This window comes from Equus quagga, chromosome 14 (genome assembly GCF_021613505.1).
Source record: "Equus quagga isolate Etosha38 chromosome 14, UCLA_HA_Equagga_1.0, whole genome shotgun sequence".
Lineage (NCBI taxonomy): Eukaryota > Metazoa > Chordata > Mammalia > Perissodactyla > Equidae > Equus > Equus quagga.
Genome location: NC_060280.1, coordinates 51,962,889 through 51,986,367, shown reverse-complemented (window position 1 = coordinate 51,986,367; position 23,479 = coordinate 51,962,889). Strand labels below are relative to the sequence as shown.

General features: G+C 34.6%; 1 protein-coding gene across 5 annotated transcripts in view; it reads right to left on the bottom strand.

Moving 5' to 3' along the window:
• Positions 1-479: 479 nt before the first annotated feature.
• The window catches only part of CEP126 (centrosomal protein 126), a 70,607-nt gene continuing 47,607 nt past the window's right edge, over positions 480-23,479 (bottom strand). For 4 of the 5 annotated variants that reach the window (XM_046684655.1, XM_046684658.1, XM_046684659.1 and 1 more), the window contains 5 exons: positions 16,217-16,329; positions 13,808-13,883; positions 11,977-12,190; positions 7,789-7,853; positions 480-1,132 (listed from right to left, as the gene is read on the bottom strand). In XM_046684655.1, coding sequence (XP_046540611.1) covers positions 1,101-1,132; positions 7,789-7,853; positions 11,977-12,190; positions 13,808-13,883; positions 16,217-16,329 — 500 coding nt within the window. In that variant the 3' untranslated portion in view covers positions 480-1,100. The remainder of the gene's footprint in view (positions 1,133-7,788; positions 7,854-11,976; positions 12,191-13,807; positions 13,884-16,216; positions 16,330-23,479) is intronic. The other variant, XM_046684657.1, reaches the window with a different exon arrangement.

Sequence of the window (23,479 nt, the reverse complement as noted above, 5' to 3'; positions counted from 1 at the left end):
TGTGGGTGCTGCCTCAGCATGGCCTGATGAGTGGTGCCATGTCCGTGCCCGGGATTCGAACTGGTGAGACCCTGGGCCCCTGAAGCGGAGCCTGCGAACTTGACCACTTGGCCACGGGGCTGGCCCCACAGTGTAAGTTTTAAGATGGGATTGATATGATAGATTTTCACTCTGGCCATTTCACTCGCACTTTAGAAATGCCATTCTAGCAGCTTTATTGGTGCCAGAGGTAAGAAATTCAGCTTGAAATAGACCAGATGAGATGTGAGGAGAGCCTGACGTAGAAATAATTGAGGGAAAATAAAAATATGTTTGAGACTATAGTAATTCTATGAAAATTTTTTTTTTTATGATCATGCAACTTTTGGCTTTGTTTCTAATATAAACCTGGTTTCCCCAGCAGACAATCCTAATGGGAAAAGAACATATTGATCAGGCAATTCAAGTAATCCAGTTGGGATTGCAGTTTATTTCTTATATTTACCATTTACCTCGTGAGCTTTGCTAGTATAGTCAGTTCTTTAGAGACCAATTACCCATGGATAAAGTGATAACTTTAATTTCTGAACATGCAAAATTGAGAACAAGACCTTTTGGTAACATCTCCAAAGTACAGAGGTCCTTCAAAGCCCTAAATAAACAGCTTTACTATATATATGGGATATTATTAGTCATAAACTTTTTACATCATTGTACAAAAATTTAATAGAATTTATTAGGAATTACAGAAAAACAAAGCTTCACAACTATAGTTAATACATAATTTGAATAACAAAATATCCTCTGTTGTATTTTTAAATATAATGAATTTATTTCCAGTAGCATGCTCATTAAAAACAATAAAGTATTTCCATTCATTAAAAATGTATTTAACAATAAAATACATAATGAAGTAGAATTTGTAGCATAAACGTAAACTAGTCAATTTATCTCCATTACCCATATTATGATTTACCTTTATTTTGTGGTGACAGTGTTTTAAGTCATTAACAAATGCAGAACTGTATTATATATTTATACAAGATTCTCGAAGATAATGATTCCATTTCACAGTTGCTGTTGTGCTTCGTCAGTGTCGCCTCTGCAGTCTGGGTCCGACATCACGAGAGAGACTGGCCCTTGGCTGGCTGTTCTGTAACATAATTTCAGAATATTCTTTTACTGCAGTATTCATAGACTTTAACAGGTAAATGGTCTTACAGATTACAGATTTTAATAAGACTAAACTTATAATTCAAATTCTCAAATGCCACATATACATCAATCTCAACATAACAAGTACCACTTTATGTAAGGCATCCTAGTAATTATAATAATTCATAATCTTCGCTCTTTGCTATTGGTAAGATGTGATTCAGAGGTGCTTTTCATCATAATTTGCTCTGTAAATAGGCAAAATTTAATAATTTTATTTTCTACAGGAAGCACTTGGAGCCCATCTAACACCCTAGGAGCAGATTAACATATATTGGGCTAAAGAAATAAGTTGCTTGGGAGGATAATTGTTAAAAATTCATTAAATTTATTTTATTTTAAAACGTAAATATAATACTCCAAAGTGAAAATTCTGCTTCTAAGATTCAGTTTTTCCATTGAAAATCATGGCAGGTATCTTGAGGATGGTTTGCAGCAACCCCACTATACTATACTGTTTGCATGTTGTCTCTATTGGAATGCAAGCTACTTGAGGACAGGAAAATGTTTTCTCTTTCCAGTCCCAGCCCTAGCAGAGTGCCTGACACATGGTAAGAACTCAGGCAATCTCTGTTCAATGAATAAAAAGAGACCAATATGATAACTTTTACAAAAGAAAAAATTAGGCTGCTTTGGTTGCCAAAAGAAGGAAATTCTAAATTTTAGACAGGACAAAGCTTGAACTGAATAAGCCTTCCTAGAGGGGATGACACTGAAGTCAAGTATTAAAGAGTAAGTGGGAGAGAGGCATTTGGAGAGCAAGTCCTTGAGGCAGTAGGAGTAATATGGGCCCTGGAAGAATGCAAGGAGTTCCAGAGAGACCTGCTTGTTACTCAGCAGTGTAAGTTATGAGCGGGGGAGCAACTGGAGGTGAAGGTGGAAAGGTGTTGAATGCCGTTCTCTGGAGTTGTAATTTTATCTTTTTGGTGATGGGTAACTACTGAGGTTGGGTTTTAAGCAGGAGAGTGATATGTTCATATTCGTGTTTTATAAAGATTACCCTGGTGGTGACGATATGGAGAGAGCAAACCTGGAGGCTGTTGAAATGGTTCAGATGAGACACAATGAATTCCTGAACTAAGACACTGTCAGCACGAATGGAGAGGAGTGGATGGATATGAGATGCATTTAGTAAGTATAACTGGGAGGATTTATTGACTAGGGGTGTGGGGGAATGAGAAGGCGGATGAGACACAAATTTCTGTCTGGGAGATTTGGTGGATGATTGTGTCATTAATTGAAATAAGAACTATAAAATATAGAACAGATTTTGGGGAGAAAAGGGGAAAATATAAATCTTGGATCTGCCACTGAACAGTTCTAAGGCTTGAGCAAATTATTTGACATCCCTAACTTAGAAGATTAAACAAGAGAACATGTGTGAAACCATTTGGCACAGTACTTTTTGATGATAGAAGCCCAGTAAATGTGTTTCCTTTCTTCTCTCTAATTACATCTCAACAATGTTCAGTTGCCACTAAAGAGTACTAATTGATTCAATGTTAACACTCATTAAAGGGCTTTGGAAGAACTCCAGAAACAGAGGTATTTTGATGGAGTATAAAGTCTTGCTTCAGAATATTAAAAAAAACTTTCAGGATTGAGCAAATCACTGCATTTTATTGCAGTCTGAAAAGGAGAAACAATTTATATATTCAAAGACCACGTATAAAAAAATCATAAAGACTCAACCGATATTTTAAAATATTTAGTATGTACTAGCTTCTATGTATTAGACAAATATAAGTGAAAAATAACCTCAAGAATATAGTTCCAAAGAAGATTATTAATGTACAAAGACAACTAACAAAAATGCCTATGGGGTACAAGCACAAAACTAAAGATACCACAGTGACCCTTCCGAGGAAGGTTGGATTGGTTACGGAAGGCTTCATGGTGGAAATGACATTAAGTTGGTGCTCAGATGAGCTGGATTTGGAAAGTAGAGCAAAGGTACAGTGCAGTTGGGAACTGGGCATGAACATAAACAAAGCATGAGAAAAACATGGAGGCAGAAACAGAGTATTGCAAACGATGGACAATATATTAAGCGTGTTTGGCTGGAACGGAAGATTCACACTGTAAGAGGAAAGGCAAGTGGGACTACAAATTGTTGTTAGAATAATTCCTACCTTTTAGAAGGGAAAGTTACGCTTTGCATATAAATCCCACTTAAGTACTTTCAGGAATGTTACATTTTTTTGAGATAATTTAAACAGCTAAGATGACCGCAACAGTGGCAATAAAAATAATGCAACCTAACACATATTTAGCATGTACTATGTTACAGGCACTGTGGTAAGTGTTTTACATGGGTGATTATCTCACACAATCTTCATAGTGTATCTTCACACACCATCTGTGGGTTAGATACTATTATTATTAAGATGATCAGGAGTGTTCGTCGAAGGGACACAGGAAAGGGTGGGGTGAATTTCTTCTGAAATCTCAGAACAGCACTTGCTCTAAGCAATGGTAGCTGATTGCCTGCGCTATGAGAGATACTGAGAAGGCTTTCCTGCTCCAAATTATTCCTCTCATTCAAGTGTTAAAGTGTTTGAAATCCCCTTATTAGAAATTCACTATTTTCTCTCCAGATACTGTTTTTTAAACGATTTAAATGGCTTTAAGTCCTTTAAAATGATTTTTAAAAATGACAAATCATCTTTTAAAATTCATGCTAAACACCTTAGCATGAATAAACGTATTAGTTCCTTGCCTGAGAGAAACCCAAATCAATACCACCAAGCACTGTGGGGGAAAAGAAACCCAAAGGACAATAGAATGGGAGAAATAAGCGAAAAGCAACAAGAAGAAAAACATGCATGTGTGGGGTGGGTGGTAGTGAATTAATATATAAACTTCACCCAGTTGGTGAGTTTTCCAGAGAGATATATAATTTGTGGTAATTAAACATCAATTCTCAAACCTTAAGCCAATGGCATTTGAGTTTTCAGTATTGGGGTACCTGGTAGATTTATTATATAATTGACGTTGCTAGGCTGAGAAATTAATTCCTGAATTAACTATATAATACATGTAAATTATAAAGCTAGACATATATTATTTGACACGTTATAATTAAAAAATTCTTGTACGTTCATATGGGTATGAAAACATTGGATCTGAAATGTAAGATGAAATAAAAACATTAATAAAAAAAGCTTACCTGCAACATCTCTAAAACAACAAACACTCCCAAATAGGTAGTTTCGTCATTGTTTGGAGATGGAAAGAGATGGAAATCTCCTTTTAGAAAAACTCCTATTGACTAGAACTAGGGCATACCACAACTGTCCTGGTGTATATAATATAGTTTTGGTGGTCTCTTCTGTCATGTATACAGAAAGTGTAGGAATATGGTTATATATTGCCTTTCTAGAACTTACATATTAAATGATTTTACTTATTTGAAATGCAATGGAGATCTAGAAACAAATTTTGAAAGCTTTTAAAAGATTAAAATATATCTAAAGTCCATATACTTTATTTCCAGGGGAGGCACCAAGTGCCTATCTATTCTTTTTTGTCTGTGTGTGAGGAAGATTGGCTCGCAGCTAACATGTGTTGCCAATCCTCTTCTTTTTGCTTGAGGAAGATTGTTGCTGAGCTAAAATCTGTGCCAATCTTTTTCTATTTTATGCAGGATGCCACCACAGCATGGCTTGAGCAGCAGTGCTAGGTCTGCGGCCAGGATCCAAACCTGCAAACCCCAGGCTGCTGAAGCAGAGTGCACAAACTTAACCACTGCACCACTAGGCCGGACCCAGTACCTATCTATTCTTGCTTTAAACATAACTTTAACAGGTTGGACATCTGTTTTCTGGAGTCAAAATAAATTGTAGGCAGCTAAATAGAAGACTTGAAGGCAAGATATAGGTAGAAATAAACCCAGGTGATAAAAAGAAAACAAACAGGCCATAAAAACATAAACTTTGAAACTTGTCACCCACCATAAATGTTAACCTGAATCCAATAATGAGAAAACAATTGGACAAATCCAGATCATGGGATATTCAGCAAGAAAACTGGCCTGGAATCTTCAAAACTATCAATGTGCATGAAAGATTGAAAAAGAGTGGAGACTTTTCTAGATTAAAAGACTTGACAACAATATTCAATGTATAATCCTGGGTTGGATCCTGGATCAGAGAAACAAAATAGTTTTTTCAGACAGCTTAGGGATTTGGAATATGGAGTACGTATCAGATATTATTTTACCAATATTCAATTTCTTGGAGGTGATGTTGGTATTGTGGTTATGTAGGAGAAGTTCTGTTCTTAGAAGAACATGTATACTGAAGTTTTTAGGGAGGAAGAATCACCGTTAAAATGTATGTTTGTATATGTGTATGTATGTATCTTTATTGTATTGTATTTATTTTCTCTTCTCCTCCCCTCCTTCCCTTCTTTCTTGTTTCTTTCTTTCTTTCCTTCCTTCTTTCTTTCTCCCATCTGTCCATCTGTCCATGCATTTATCTATTCATCCATCCATCCATGCATCCATCCATCATATAAAGCAAGCATGGCAAAATGTTAACGACGGGTGAATCCAAGTGAAGGGTAAAATAGCATAAAATAAAGATAGCAGAAACAAGAGGAAACAGGAATAAAATGCTCAAATCCACATGCAGAGTATGGCAAATGAAACAGTTTTGATGGAGAAGGGAGATGGGGTAATTTTGATGCCAGCTATTTAAACAGGCAGTAATTTTGTGGGTTTTCTTTTTTTTTTTTTACCATTTTCCATGAAAATAAATGGAAGGTTTCTGACCCATGTTAGTGATGTTAAAATAAGGAAGAGTAACATCTTTGGAGTTGAAAGACCTGAGGAAAACTAATGGTTACTAACTGTCATAAAGAATGAAAAAGATGTAAGATAAAAATGATTTTAAGCCTACCAATAGGCCCTAATCCACACCATTAACTTTTCAGTTACTAGTCAGATACTCTGGGAATATAATGACATGGCGCACCCATGTGATAACAGAGTAATTTGCTGATTAGTAACTTTTTCTCCTTAGTGAGTAGTATTTACAATTCTTGCTCAGTTAGTTGTGTTGTGGTTAGTACACTGTTTTCAGGTTGAGTTGAAGTGTACAGAAGAGTGATCTCAGTCACTAAAAGGTATTATATCGCTAAGGGGAAATAAGAATCATAAATGTCATAAATGACAGAAAATTGTCACAGTCAAAATTCAGAGAAAGAAAAATTAGCACTACAAAAATTACTTAACTCGCTAAATCGGTGGAGATGAAAAATTGAGCAAGAAGCCAAACTAGCATGCAAAAAATAACCATGAAAACATGTATCAGGAGTCACAGTGACCATTGCCAAGAGTTGTGCTTAACAATCACAGCTTCAAAAATGCCACACCAGATGCTGGCCAGGTGTCGCAGTGGTTAAGTGTGCACGTCCTGCTTCGGCGGCCCTGGGTTTGCCGGTTCGGATCCCGGGTGCAGACATGGCACTGCTTGCCAAGCCATGCTGTGGTATGTGTCCCACATATAAAGTAGAGGAAGATGGGCATGGATGTTAGCTCAGGGTCAGGCTTCCTCAGCAAAAAGAGGAGGATTGGCAGTAGTTAGCTCAGGGCTAATCTTCCTCAAAAAAAAAAAAAAAAAAAAGCCACACCAAAAAGGTCGCTTCTAGGAACCATGTGCTCAGAGGTAAACAACAAGCTTCATGAGGGCAGGGACAGCCTCTTTCTTACTAACGATTATTCATTACTGTACCCAGAGTATAGCAAAACTCTGAAACACGGGTAAGAAATGTATAACTTTATTTAGATAAAAGCAAACAAGAAATGAAGTGTATTTGCATAATATTGCTTTTTCCTGTCAAGATTTCAGAACTGAGGGCACTTGATGAGAAACAATTGAGCAAGCATCCAATTAATTCTCTAACAAGACATTTCTTTGTTGCACACCTCAATTGTGGATTGTGAGAGAACAGGTAGTGTCGTTGTTTGAGGATGCCCTTTCTATGACCGGAATGTCTCCTGATCACCTCTAGCCAGATATGATGTCTTCCTTCTGTGATTTCCTAAGACTGTGCCTCAGATCCTCTTATCTTACTTTGTATTTCAGTTATTTGTATATCCTATCCATGTGTATCTTTCTCCCTGTTAGACTGAAAATTCCTGAATGCAATGACTGTTTTTCATTTATGTGTATCTTTACCAGAATCCAGTGCCAAGGCAAAAAAAAAAAAAAAAAAATCAAAATAGTAATGTCTAGTTTTGAACTCTGGAAGGGATATGGGCAAGGATGGGATCATTAGCAATGTAAATTTCTTAACAATTATCCAGTTAGGCTACATATCTAAAATTATTTGAAGAGTAGTGCACTGATGGCTGCTTCTGTTCCCATGACTGATGAAATACTCTGGATGTAAAAATCTTCATATTGTGATTTTTTTAAATGAGAGGATATTTGTTTGATTCTAATAAAACATCTTATAGTTGAACATTTATTGGGGAGAAAAACTCTCTAAAAGTCAATCTCAAGAAAAATTAATATCAATACAGGATTCTTACACACAAAAATCATGAAGTTTCTTAAAATAAGAGAAAAAAATTCTTAAAATACTTACCGGAAGTGATATTATTTGTAAGGTATTTTTGATGCGTGGATTTTTGCAAATAGTTTCTTGTACATCTGAAATAATTATACCATGATACAAAATAATTTAGTTATGTATATTGAAAGAGACGAATGACTAAAGAATCACATATTAAATTCTGCTGTGTTAAAATATTCAAAGTTGAGTGCGAGACTTTTTTCTATTGTCCCCAGAAACAGTCTTTATGTAATTTGATTAAAAACAGTTACATAAAACTTATGTTGATAAAAAAGAATTCCTAGTACTTTGACTACTCTATAACAATCTTTGTTCAAATGCTAGGTTTTCTTTCTTTCCTTTTTTATTTTTCTTCTTTTTTTAAACCAAAAATGAATTTCACTGATGGAGCATCTCAAGAAGGACGAGGAGATGTTTATTTTCACTAAAGGCAGAAAAACGTTGAGTAATTTGGTCAACTTTTGCCTTTTCAATGTTTAGGTTTTTGTGAGTATAATAGCAAGGGTCTGGGCAAAATAAAACAAGATTCAGGCAGAACCTTTTACACGAAGCATTGATTGAAATATGTGGAAGTACCTAATAGAATAAAAAAAGCCTTCCCCAAAAAGCTGCCTTGAAGTTTTTACTCTTTATCTCATAATTTTACATCTTAAACTTACAGCTTTAGTTCTATGTTGCTTTTGTGGTTGTAGCACCTTGCCTTTTATTAATATATTATTTTAAAATTTAATTTTGAAATTAACATGAGAAATATATGCACATTTTAATTAATCATAATAAAGCTAATGTCTGTGTAATTGCCCAGATTAAGAAATTTGAACATTGTCACTACTTTAGAAGCTTCCTGGAGCTCCTCGCCTCCACATAGCCGGTGGATTCCACTCCTTTCCCTTGCCCACAGAGGTAACCCGCTATACTGACTTTGTTTATTTATAGTTTTAACATATATAAATACAACCCCCAAATAATATTGTTTAGTTTTGCCTGTTTCTGAACTTCATATTCCCCTGCGATTTGCCATAATTTGCTCAAAATTATACATTATTTAGATTCATCCATGATGACGTGTATAGCTGTAGTTTGTCATTTTCCTTGCTGGATAGTATTCTAGCACATAAATATACCATGTATAGATGTTTTCAATTTTTGGCTTTTATAAACAAGGATGATCTCTATATACTTATACATGTCTCCTGATGCACATGTGCAGGGTTTTCTCTAGGGTATGCATGTAGAAGTGAAATTGTTGGGTTGTAGGGTATGTTCATGTTCAGTTTATTAGGTGGTGACAAAACATTTCCTTAAGAGGTAGCCCCAGTTTGCACTCCCACCAGCATTGTACAAGAACTCTGATTGCTGCGCGTCTTTACCAACACTGAGCATTGCCAGGCTTTTAAACTTATCTCTTTCTGATGAGTATGCAACTATCTTATTGTTTTAATGTGCATTTCCCTGTTACTAATGATGTTGAATATCTATTAATGTTTATTGTCATTTGTATTTTCTTCGTTGTGAAGTTTCTGTTCAAGTGTTTTTCCTCCCTGTTTTTCTAACGAGTTGTCTTTTTTTCTTATTGATCTACAGGAGTTCTTTATATATTTTGAATGAGTCCTTTATTCTATGTATTATAAATAATTTCTCTCATTTGTGGTGTGTCTTTTCATTTTTTTAGTGATGTTTTGGTATGAAGAGAAATTTGCAATTTTATTACAGCCACATGGATTATGTTCCTTGTGCTCTACTTGAGAAATCTTTCCTTACCCTGAGGTTAGAAAAAATTTTCTTATGTTATCTCCTAAAAGCTTTATATATTTTCTTTCACATTTAATTTTTAATCACTTTGGAACTGGTTTTTATGTACGGTATTTGGTGCCAGTTCAATTTAATCTCTTTATATTTGGTATCTAATTATTCCAATATGAAGTGACAAACAGCTTTTCTGAAAATGACCCCTCACATTCTTTATAGCTTTTCCGTCAGTGTGCTATCTTGGAACCAAGAACAGGTTTTCACCTCATAAGAGAGGGGCTGTGCCTAAATCCAGCTTCTTATGAAATTGGTCGTTCCTTCTCCCAGCAAAAAGAGCTGCAATTTCTCACACTGGGATTCCAATTATGTGTTTGTTAGACTGCTTTATATTGTCCACAGTTCTTAGATCCTCTGTCCTGGTTTTTTTCTGTCATTTTTTTGTTTTCTCTCTTGGTGTTTCAGTTTGGAAATTTTTTATTACCTATCTTCAAATTCACTGATTGTTTCCTTAGCCCTGTTGAGTCTACTGATAAGCCCACAGAAAACATTTTTCAATTCTGTTACAGTGTTTTTATTTCTCAGATTTCTATTTGACTCTTTCTTAAAGTTTCCATCTCTCTGCTGAAATTCCCCATCTGCTCATGCATGTTGTCTCTCTCTCCCATGTTGTCCACCTTTTCCACTATAACCTTTAAGATATTAGTAATAGTTATTTAAAATTAACTGATAGTTCCAACATCTGGATCATTTCTGTGTCTCAATTTGTTGATTGTTTTGTCCCTTGACAGTGAATTTTTTTCCTTGCTTTTTTTGTGTGTCTCACAATTTTTTTGTGTGTGAGGAAGATTAGCCCTGAGCTAACATCTGTTGCCAATCTTCCTCTTTTTGCTGGAGGAAGATTGTTGCTGAGCTAACATCTATGCCAGTCTACCTCTATTTTGTATGTGGGACACTGCCACAGCATGGCTTGATGAGCGGTGTGTAGTTTTGTGCCCGGGATCCAAACCCATGAACTCCAAACTGCCAAAGTGGAGCATGTGAACTTGACCACTACGCCATGGGGCCAGTCCCTGTCTCATAATTTTTGATTGAATGTTGAACTTCATGTTTAGAATAGCGTATACTGAGGTATATATTTGTGCCTGGAAATGGACATGCCTCTTCTGCTAGGCAATTGGGCTGTGTGTGTGTGTGTGTGTATAGTCAATCAACTTAGCTGGGTTTGGGTTTTGTTGTTGTTATGGTTACCTTTCAGTACATCACTGGTTTCAAACTATTCCAGTGTTATTTTGTGCTTCTGCTGGGGTCATGGAGGTTTGTTTCCTTCAATGTTCCTGCTCCACTCTTGGTGTCTGCACAATAGAAGGAGGCTCTCACTATGCTCTTGCCTCTCTTCCAGCAGATTTCTATTGCTTGTTACTTAGCAATTGCCAGCCTCATGGTTGGGAAGTAGGAGAGTTTTTAGATTGTCCTGGTCCAGCCTCAGGCTTAGGCATGTCCTCTGTACCTTCTTAGTCATCCTGCTTCTCCCTCCCTTGGCAGTCAACTTTGCCTTGTCTTCTTGGCAGGTTTTGTGCAAGAGAATTTTGTGCCCCTCCTCCAATAGCAGGATATCTCTAATAATCTGGGCCCATGCCTATTTCTTGCTCCTCCCCCAGGAGTAGAAGTTTTTTTCTTTTACCTTTTCCCTACCCTCAGTAAGTTTTCACCTGTGCCCTGGGGGCAATCAACAAAGTTTGCTGTGTCTGTCCCAGTACCTTCATCTGCTCCATACTGAAGTTCAAGATATGCAAGCTTTTTTCCCTTCTGTGAGTGTGAGTGTGTGTGTGTGTGTGTGTGTGTGTGTGTATGTTTGTGTAGGTTATAGCGCTTTGGGAAACCCCACTTGAGGCTGGGAGGATCTTCTACGAGACTACTCATCTTGAGTAGACCCTGGATTTTGTTTCCTGTTCCCTTTTTTCTGTGAGGTGACGAAAAGCAAAACTCAATTTCACTCTTTGTAAATGTCCTCAAGACAAAGGCTAGCTGCAGCACTCTCCTTATCTTTCTGGGTTCTTATCTATATTCAGTTCCTGGTCTTAGGAATTTCTTATAGTCCTACCAGCTTATTGCTATATTTAAGATTTTTAAAGAGCTTAATCCAGAATTTGAGGTTGTTTTTGATGGATGGTCAGTAGATAGCTGGCTTGTCACATTGCTGAAATGGAAGTGTATTCATACATTATAAAAGACAGTTAAGCCTGCCCAAGAAACTGGCATCATCATAAATGACATGAGTATAGTATACTTGAAACAGTATGGTATATTCAAATATATTTCTAATTATTACATACTTGATTTAAGTAGATGATAATCTGGACACATTTTGCATTTTTATTTTCAACTTTTAAATTAAAATTGTTTAAGTGCAAAATAGAACATTTCTTTCAAAAGGTGTTTTTCCATACTTACAGTAAGTGTAACCTTTCATTGAGACGATTTAGGGATTGTAGGATCTTCTGTTCTTCAGCTGATAGTGCACAGATGTTGAATCGCTGGGTCTTATTTAAAGCCAGATTTGGTTTCTGCAGCTGCTTGCTATTCATGACAGTTAGAATTTCATCCTCAGGCACTGAAGCTTTCACCAGGTTTTCAGCCATCAAAAACTCAGAAGTACTGTCTGAAACTACAGAAATTCTACATTAACTATTCTTTGATCTCTTTTCGTCTTTTGGATCAGCCCTTATACATACTTAACTGACATATATCTGTATGTATTCATTTCACAAACAGAAACTCAGTAAATCTATTACTTTGCATTTTATTTATCAGGATCCTGTATATCTAGTATTTTCCCATCCTTAATTTAAAAAAATATTCAAAATGGTGGTAGTGAGGTAATAAAAATTCCTAGAGTATTACCTGAACTAAAGAAAAAATACATTATGTTTAGATTATCTTTTGTTGTGTTTTTGTTATTCTTTGGAAGTACAAAGAGAAGGTGAAGTAGATTGTCTTTATAATAGCAATGAAGATGAGTTATAAATAAAAGAGTAAGAGAAAAGGAATTTAAGGGAAGATTAGAAAATTAGATTATCAGCTGAATAGAACTGACAGCCTAGAAACAGACCCAGTGAGATATAAGAACTTAACAAATGATTAAAGCAGCATCAAAGACTTGAGAGAAGGGAGAGAGGACTCAATACATTAGTTTGTTGTTTATGAAAGAAACAATTTGGGATTTCACTTCACACCATCCATTTAAACAAATTCCAAAGTTAAAGAATTAACTTTAATGAATCAAACTATTAAAGCAATCTAGAGGGAAAAGAAATAAATATTTCTAAATTTTTGTATTGGGAAGTTTCTTTGAGCTTAAAAGAAACTTAATGGAGAGATCACTAAGAAAAGACTAAAAACATGTTTATTTAAGGCCAGTCTTCTCTAAGAGACTTTAAATTTCTGAAGGTCAAGACTTTTTAATATTTTATTCATTATTGTATATCCAATATCTAGTTGCAGGGAGGAAATTAGCTCTCAACAATCATTTATTGAAAGAAAAATGAAAAGCAACACTTCTATATGTAAAAATACAATATAAGTGAAATAAAATGGAAATAATAAAGTAGCAAAAACATTTGCAACTAATATAAGGATTAGAATCCTTGATATTCAAAGAATTTTCAGAAATAAGTAAGAAAATACCAAAGCTCCAGTATCTACAGGGAAAAATGATATGTTGAAACAATTCACCAAAATTAAATATACACACAAAACAATTCAGCATATTATTAACAAAACGTGTATGAATCAAAACTAATAAAACGCCATTTCTTTGCTTGTCACATAAGCAAATAGTAGAAGTGATTCTACCTCAAGTTGGAATATACCCCAGAAGAATTTTAAATGATAATCTTTTCAGGAAAATAATTTAGGAATATGTATGGAACGGTATAACAGTGCTTATTTCCTTTGATCCAGCAGTCATTTAATATGCTGAGTTTCATTCAACAAATATTTATTGGTGCCTATTACATGCCGAGTATTATAATTTTAATTCTGGGAATCTATCTTATGGAAATAAGGAGAAGTCAGGAAAAAGCTTGATACAGAAAGATGTTCAATACATTATTATTTAGATTAAAGAAAAACTGGCAATAACCTAAATGTGTAGGGTGAGGAGAATTCAGGTCCCAAATGGTGGTTTAACAGTCATGTAATATGTTAGTACTTGGGAAAACACATGCAAGAAAGAAATCACTGAGAACAAAGCTCAGAGGAGAATGTTTAAACTAAAACATACCTTCTTCAATATTAGAAGTACCCCTTGTGGTTTTTTTTGGCTCACTTGAACTCAGCTGGACACTTTGTCCAAAATTCTATAAAAATAGAATATTAAATCAGAACATAATTCCATATTTAAAATTCATGATATATACATTTGAATTTTAAAAAACTTTTATTTGCTGTATATATCTTCAGTTATTACTGTTCATATAAGCTGCATATTTTCTTTGGTTTGGAAAAGAATTTTGAGAAAAGGATGGTTTGGAAAAGAATCCAATTTTGGAAAATTTTCAGACTGCACTGCAGTGTCGTGTTGGATATTTGGAAGAGGAAAGTAAGTTGGGTAGCAATCAAAAGTGCTAATTAGAAGGTAAAAAATTACCTTATGGTTGGTAACCTAGCTGGTTTATCATTGTAAGGGTGAATCACAACTACTAGCCAAAAGCCTCTAATTATGGCTAATGCCAAGGACAGGTAAGCATCTTAGACGACAAAACCTAAAACAGAGATAGCTGCCTCAGTGCTGCCTAGAATGGGGAAATGGGAAATCTCAGCACAGCCATTTGACACTCTCTGAGAGATAACAACTCTCCTTCCCTGGATGTGCTTTAGTTGATTAGCAGTCATTTGGACATGTCCGAAATGTCCATCAGACATTTGGTCCATGCCAAAAGGTCCTTGATATTTGGTCCTGTCCAAAACCATTTGGCATGTACCAAATATGCTCATGGATGTTTTGGACAGGAACAACTGTCAAGGACCTTTTGGCATGAACCAAATGTCTTCTGGATGTTTTGGGCAGGCCCAAATGTCCTGCAAGGGGGCTATTTTGCTTCTTTTTTCTCATTCTGTTCCACTTTAAGAAATGACTGTTTCCCTCAGATAAAATTGCCTGGCTATGGCTGTACCTAGCCTTTGTTCAGTCTAATCTAAAGAGTAGCTGACGCAGGTTTCTGCAACAGCCCTCCTTCAATAGCTTTCATAGCCTTGAATGATCGCCATTATATACTTGAGACACCTTGGACTGAGACCCTGGCACAGACGGGCGATGGTGCTTTTGCTATCTTTCATTGATCTCTTTTAGATTCTCTTCACATAGAAGTAGTGGGCTGGGAAAAATCCAGTATGATAAAATACATTTCCTAACACAAAGTGACAGGTGCCAGTGCTAGAGTAACTCAAACCCTTCTTTAGGCTCTTGAGTAAAGGAAGAAACAAAACCAAAAACCAAAAATCAAAACAAAACAATAGGGATGAAAAAATTAAACTTCAAAGCTGATTTTGATTTAGGAACACTGACCTATTCTAAAGCTAACAAGACTTCGGAAGACTTGTAAGTGGGTGTGCAAGTGGAAGATGTCTATGGGAAAGTGCAAGTGAGGCTTCTGGAAAGCAGGACAAAAATGTACTCTAAAGGCAGTGGATAGAATGCAAAGGAGCAAGACATAGAAGAACAAAATAAGACACAGAAAAATAAAGATGAATTTAGAGAGGGTACTAATAACAGGCATTTAAAATTTAGTTCATTTTTTTTGTTATAACTACACATTACTTTCACAAAAAATGTATTAATAAAAATATAGAAAAAATAAAGATAAAAGAAGTAATATTGAAAGTAGAAACTCCAAGTGAAATGCTATTTACTTATCCATCTAGATTTTTTTATTATTTTAAAATTTAATCCTTGTATCAAGCTAGACCTCTAGAAAACGTCATATTTAGGTCACATTTATTTAGCTTTCTGAGAATTACCTCCACTAATTTTTAAATTAATGTTATTATGCTTCGACTATTATTGAAGATCTCTATTTCAAACAGCTATAAAACTTGTCATTCATTTTTTGTTGACTGTTCATAGGGATATATCCATTATGAACTTCAAGGTCCCCTATAGAAGATCCTCAATGGGAAATGTCTTTTAATATAGTGTAACGTAAAATCATTATCGATATCCCCCGAGAACTATATAACTCATCCTATTTTCCTTTTGCCATGTCTTCCAGGAAGCTCAGATCCAAATAGGACATTGAAACACAAGGAATTATATTAATCTTTATAATTAATATACTTCCTCTATCCATGGCTCTAATTTACTTTTTTAAAAAATATATATTTAAATAACTTTTTGCGAATAATCTGTTTTTTTCCAGAGTTGATTATAACAAATAAAATAATAATGGCAATTTCTTAACGTTGGTTTAAAATCTTCATTAGTAACTGATCACACAGACTAATTAGAATACAGCAAATAAGTTCAGTACCATAAGCCCCTAGCATAGAGATTCCAAGGCTGCTTCACAATGGCTATGTTTATAGTTATGTCATGATGCACAGTTTACAGCAAGAACACAGTCCTTTAAGAACATTCTGTTTTCCAAGCAATTTTCCACTATTGAACAGAGATTTTTACTAGTACTGTACTTACATTCATTTGTTCACTGTACTTCTGTCCTACAGATCCAGAGTTTTCTCTTTTCTGCTCTAAAAGATTTCTCTGCTTATTTTCAACAGTTCGTTTTCTTCTTATAACAGTAGAATCTTAAACAAATGCCAGCACAATGTCAAAAGTTAGACAAATTGAGTAGACAATATATATCCACCACATTATAAGCTTCTCTTACATGTGCTATGCATGGCACAGTTACAATCATGAATTAAACAAAATATCTGCTTCTGAGGGTTTTATAGTTTAGAGCAGTGACCTCGAAAGTGTGGTGTTGGAACGTCAGGAGGACATGCAAAATAAATCTCTGCTGTGCAGGAAGAACATATTAGAATTCTAATTTATATCTATTATCTAAAAATTATAAATTAAATGTTACTATGGCAATATATGGTTGACACTGGCATCCCTGTCAGTTTGCAAGGCAGATCTTCACGTATTGCATTCAGTGAACAGTGGTCTTGGGAGAAGAGTAGAGGTTCTAAGTGTGTGAGGTTGGCAGTGCTATCATTCATCGTGCTCTTCTGCTTTCTGCTATATACTAAATTTTATGTGTGCCCTGGTAAGTGGATTTATGGATATCTCATAGTATCTGAATGAGTCCTCACAAAATGGGAAAGAGGCTTAAAAAACACTTTTGTAGGGCTTCCACTGTACGTGTAATGTTTTATTATTTAAAATGAATGGTGGATACATGGATATTTCTAGTCTTCCTATGATTTTTGCATGATTAATTGAAAACATTCTTGCAAAATCATAGATCAAAGATAATACTAATAATACAAGCACAGATGAATAAGAAAAAGGCAGAGCTGACACATCTCTTATTCTCATTACAAACTCTTTGCCACATAATGACAATGACAGTATAATTATATTTGTAACAAAGTCAGGATCACAAATTAAAAAATTATCAAAAAACTATAACAATAAACTTCACCCTAAATGCATAATGTGCCTTGAGATATTAGCTAATTATGGTACGTGAAATGAAGTCATCATAATTGCTAAGACATTTGAAACTAAGCATTCGGAGGATTATTAATAATATATGAGAGAAAAAGTACTGGATATATTAATACATAAAATTATTTTATTAATTATTTTAAAGTGTTTTATTTATAAAATACAAAATTTAAAAATTATTTTAAAAGTTTGTACTTCATCTTTATCTTATTCTTTACAAATTTCTATTTCTGGTTAAGGTACTTAATGTATACATTAGTACAGCAATACATGTGTATGGCATATATATACAATATGTGCTCATAGTTTTTATTAATAGCAGTACAATAAAGAAATCTTGAAGTCCATTAGTCTAGAATAATGGATATGAATTTAAATGGATTATTACAGTAAAAGGAATAAATTGTATGTAAAGCTAGAAATAGAATTAAGTGAAAGCACAGAAGCTAGAGTGTCTTTGTGAGAATCAAGAGGTAATGGCTGAGCTTGGTCTTAAAGGAGTAGTTGGTTCCCAAGTGGAAGGAACTCTCCGAGTCAGAAAGAACATTATGTTCAAAGGTGTAAAGTAACAACGATGGATAGTTAAGTTTCTTGCTGAGAGGTGGAAAATTCAGTTCATCTGGGGCATAGACTATAAGTATGTGTGTAAACACAAATGTCTTGGGAAGTACATGCGAGTGTGTGCATGTGTGGTTTTGTGATAAGAGTTCAGGTAAGAGAAAAAACGAAAATATTTTTAGCTCTGAAATTACGTACTGGAGAACATAAGTTTGAATAGTGAATCTAAGTCATGTTACTATAGTTATATATATATATTTCTATATACAACTATACATATATATTTATGCATCTACTATAACTACATATAAAACTTTATATATAACTATCTATATCTATATAACAACAAAGACACAAAAGCTTTCAACTTTCAAGAAAGTTGGCTAGTAATTGAACACCTGACCTTTTAGAGTTCTACCTAATATTTATTGAGCATTTATGATTGCCCAGGCATTGTTCCAAGGGCTATAGCTACTATCATCATTACTATTTTCACAGATAAAGAAATTCAGGCACAGTAGAGGATAAGTAACTTGCCCAAGGTCACAGAGCCAGTAAAGGGCAAAGCTGGGATTTAGCTCCAAGCAGTTAGTCTCTAAAATCTAAAATTCTAGCTCTTACTCTCTGTGCTATTAACTTTCGTTCTGATTTGACTGTGTCTCACAGAAAGAAATAGATTTGGCAGTGTTACCCACGATGCATATTTATGCACAATTTTGTGAAACTTATTTACCCTGATGATATATGATGCCCTCTGGTAGTGTCTATTCTAGAACATTTTGATTCAAAATTATATTTCATTAAAAAAGTTCTGGTCACCACTCATTAAGTTAATTTCATAATCCTCTAATAAGTCATGACCTATAGTTTAAAAAGCATTTTTATTCCCATGCATACGGGTAAGCTAAATGCTAAATATGCTAAGTAGGTCTGTGCCCAGGATCCAAACAGCAAAACCAGGCTGCTGAAGCAGAGTGCACAGAACTTTAGCCACTTGGCCACAGGGCCGGCTCCTCTCTCTTTCCATTTTTGAAGAGCTTTAAAAATACCTTAAGTGAAAATTTCCTTGGCCACATGACTGCTACATCAACAGTTTTTCCTGTGGCCGGCCCTGTGGCTGAGTGGTTAAGGTCACGCGCTCTGCTTCAGTGGCCCAGGGTTTCACTGGTTCAGATCCTGGGTGCGGACATGGCACCACTCATCAGGCTATGTTGAGGTGGCGTCCCACATGCCACAACTAGAAGGGCCCACAACTAAAATATACAACTATGCGCTGGGGGGATTTGGGGAGAAAAAGCAATAAAAAAAAAAAAAGATTGGTAACAGTTGTTAGTTCAGGCGCCAATCTTTAAAAAAAAAAGAGTTTTTCCCTTCCTTCAGCCTGTTCATAAATCTTCTGGAAGTAGGACCTACCAACATTTTTGTACTTTCTTGATCTGTAGCACAATTATTTTCTTTGTGCTTTGTTGTTCTTTGTGTAAACATTCAGTTTTGTGGATTGTAGACTATTGATCCCAGGAACAGATACACTATATGCTTAAAACTGTTTATGTAGCGTTCTATTCACATACATGCACTTAAATACTATCTCCTAATCAATATAATAACTGAGAACCTTGGTATTTTTGTAAAAACAATACAGTTTGTACTGGCATATCTGGCCAACTTTATAGTCTCATATAAAAATTCTAGATATGATAGTTTTACTACCAAAACTCAAAATAAAGCTACGAATCTTTAATAAAGTATTGTATATTTTTAAATTTGTAGTATTCTTAATTATAAACGTAAGAGAAAATTCTGGAGACATTTACAGAATTACAGCCTTTAGAAGAGATCTTAGAAGTTCAACCTTTTACTCAAAGCTCTAAATTACTCACCTCTGCTTGAATGGTATATGATGGGGAGCCATTACCCCATAGGGCACCCTCCTCCATTGTTGGTGGTTTTAGCCCAAACCGTTCCTTTTGCTGAGCTGAAAACATCCTTGCAACTGTTACCCCTTCATTTAGTTCTGTTTTCTCCTTCTTTCATACGATAAACCTTTAAATATATGTACACAGCTAGGCTTGTGCTCCTTTAATTGGTCTTCAGATCCAACCCCTCCTTCCGAAGTCCTGAGTCACCCCTGCTTGTTTAAATAGCCCTTAGAACATAGCCTAAAATATTGTAGAATACAGCAGTACTTTCAAAGATCTGGTTATTATTGCATAAAATTATATTAAGCTTTTAACAGCTATAGCAAACTTTTTGTGCGTGTGTGTGTAGTTTTGTGCAGATTTTTTCCCTCTTTTTTAAAAGAATGGTTGTCAAGGCAAATATCTCTCTTCTTGGAACTGTAAAATTTAAAAAAATCCTAACTAAATACATACAAGCAAGCTGCAAAGGAAAAGACCACATTAAAATGAACTTTTATTCATCAAGAAGAGTGAAACCAAAAATCACAAAGTGGCAGAAAGTAACTGCAACACATACAACTATACATCCCAGAATATACAAAGAACTTAAATCAATAAGAAAAAAAATCAACAGTGGACATTTCACAGAGGAGGAAATGCACATAAAAACATAAATATATGAAAAGTCCTCAATTCATTAGTAACCAGGGCAATGCAAATTGTTATAATTAAACACCATTTCTCACCCATAAAATTGAAAACACTAAAAAGTGTATCAGTTTTGGTGAGCATGTAGTAAGGGGAAGTTCCATATATTGCTCTTGAAAATAATTTGGCATTACCTAGTAAAGTTGAAAATACACATATCCTACGATGCAGCAACATGTGTATCAGTAGACATACAAAACTATTCTTAGAAGCATTGTTCATAAAAGCAAGAAACTGGAAGCAACCCAAATGTCCAATGATAGAATGAAAAATTTTTGTACATTCATGTAATGGAATGTAATATAGCAATGAATACAAATGAAGTGAAGTACAGCTAAACTAATCAATAATAATGAATCCAAAGAACTAAATTGATTGAAAAAAGCAAATCATAGAAGAATAGGGACAAAAGGATTCCATTTATATGTTACAAAACTAGGCAAAACTAAATATTGTTTGAGACACATTTACATGCGGTAAAATTATTTAAAAAACATGAATAATTAACACAATTCTATATGGTGGTCACTTCTGTAATAGAAGGGGAGGAGCATATGAGATTTCAATGATACTAGTGATTTTCATTTCTAAAACTGGGCAGTGGGTACAGGGTTCTTTTTTAATTACTAGTCTTTAACTTGTTCTTATATATTACATACATTCTTTTGTATGTGAGATATATTTCACATTTAAAGAACTTTAAAAAGTAGATTGAATGCAAGTACATGACTTTACAGTTATCTCTGCTAAATTGAACTTCATTAGTTTTGGTTTATCATTTCAGTTAGTAAAGATGATTTTGAATCTTGATTCCATCCTCCATTTTATTAATGACTTCCTTTGCCACTCCGTGCATTCCATAAACTGTATAGATCAATGTAATATTTTTTTCATGTATATCAATGAAAAACCTGTGACTATTCAGAGTTCTAAAAATTAAACTAAATTAGTTAATATTTTCCAGATTTATTGAGATACTATTGACAATATAATATAGGTAAGTTTAAGGTGTACATTGTGATGATTAGATACACATATATATTGCAAAATGATTACCACAATAAGGTTAGTTAACACCTCCATCCCCTCACATAGAGAGTTTTCTTTTTTTAAACAAGGTTAATAGCTAAGTAGCTAAGAGCACAGACACTAGAGACAGAATGCCTGCATTGTAATCCTGGCTATGTCATTTATACTAGCTATATGACTTACACAAGTTATTAACTCTGTCTGTCTCAGTTTCCTCATTTATAAAATGAGAGTAACACTATTTACCTCACAGAGTTGTTGGGAGAATTAGATTTTTTTCCACATGTAAAGTGCTTAGCGTAGTGATTGGCACATAGTAAATACTATCTAATTTTTAATAATTTGCTTCAGTGTCTCTGATTAAAGTTCTGATCTCATGAAAACTAGGTTTGTTCTAAGGTAAGAACACTGGAGCTGCAAAACAAAATCCTGGCTCTTCTTTGAACCAGCTGTGTCATCTTGGGCTATATAGTTTCACTATTATGTGTGTGAATTTTCTCAACCATAAAATATGAGAGTTAAACTCAATTGTATCTTTGGTCCTTTCTAGTAATCAAATTTTTGATTCCTTGAAGGTATTCTTAATCCTTCCTGGAAAAGAAAAAAAATGCATTCTTTCTGAAATCAGATTTCATAGTATTTAATAAGCCAACCTCATTTGGCTTTTTAAAAAACTGAAGTATAACCACCTATAGAAACATGCACAAGTTATAAGTATACAGATTATATACTCACACCCAGATTGCACAGCCACCTGAGTCAAGAAACAGAACATTTCTATCACTGAAAAAATCTTCCCTCATTACCCGTTTCCACAGACCCCCCAGCATAGTTTTATCTGTTCTTGAACCTGATAGAAATGGAGTATGCATTTTTATGACTGGCTTCTTTCACACGATATTATGGTGTGAGATTCATCCATGTTACTCTTTCTTACTAGTGGCTCATTCATTTCATTACAGTATTTCATTGAATGAATCATGGAATTTCACTCTATTTACATATTGCAGTGTTGAAGGACATTTGAGATAATCCCAGGTTCTGGTTATCAAGCTGCTAAGAAAGCTCCTGTACATGTCTTTTGGGTTACATATGAATGAATTTCTGACACATGTACACATACACACATAATCTCCTGGACTGGAATTGCTGGGTCCTTGAATATGCATATGTTCAACTTTAGTAGATATGTGTTTCCAGGGGTTACACATCTTTACCAACACTTACTTAGTATTGTATCTTTTAAATTTTAGCCATTCATATATGTGAAGTTGCATCTACTTGTTTTAATGTGAATTTTCCTGAGGATTGAGGCTCTCATATGTTTATTGACCATTTGGCTATCCTTTGTAAAAAGCCTATTCAAATGTTTTGCCTTTAAAACAATTGGTGATGGTCTTTTTGATGTGTCACCTAATCTACAGTCCTTCGTTATTCAATAAAACACTAATGTAGGTGTTGCTGTAAAGGTATTTTGTAGATATTATTGAAGTCCATAATCAGTTTGCTTTAAGTAAGGGAGGATACCCTAGACTTGGAGCCATAGATATTTGGATTAAAATATCAGTTTTGCTATTTACTAGCTCTTGACTTTGGGCAATTTTATTTCCTTCTTTGCAAAATGAGGTTTTAAAAAATACTTACTTTTCAGGCTTGTTGTGAGGTTTAAATGAGACAATAAGGGTAAAGCACTTAGCACTGTAACCTGCATAGATTAGGAACCCCAAAAAGGTAACCATCATAATTTATTTATCATTATTTACTTTAGAACATCAAATCTGTATGATGCTTTCATTTTTTGGAAGTAGTATGAAAACTTAAGTTACACTGCAAAATGGCTGAATAAAAGGAGAATGAAACCTTTAGTGAAAGAAATAATTTTTTAAACTCAAGGTTTTTGTAGATAAGTCTTGAAGATTTTTAGATTAGAGTCTTTGCATTTAGCTTCCCATCTGCTAATATGGCTTGTGTCCATTCAATTCAAGAAAAGCTTTGGTGCCTATTAAGTGCCAGGTACTGTTAGGATTTGGGATACAGTGATGAATTACAAAAAAGGTCTCTTGTCCTTAAAATCTCATGGTCTAAT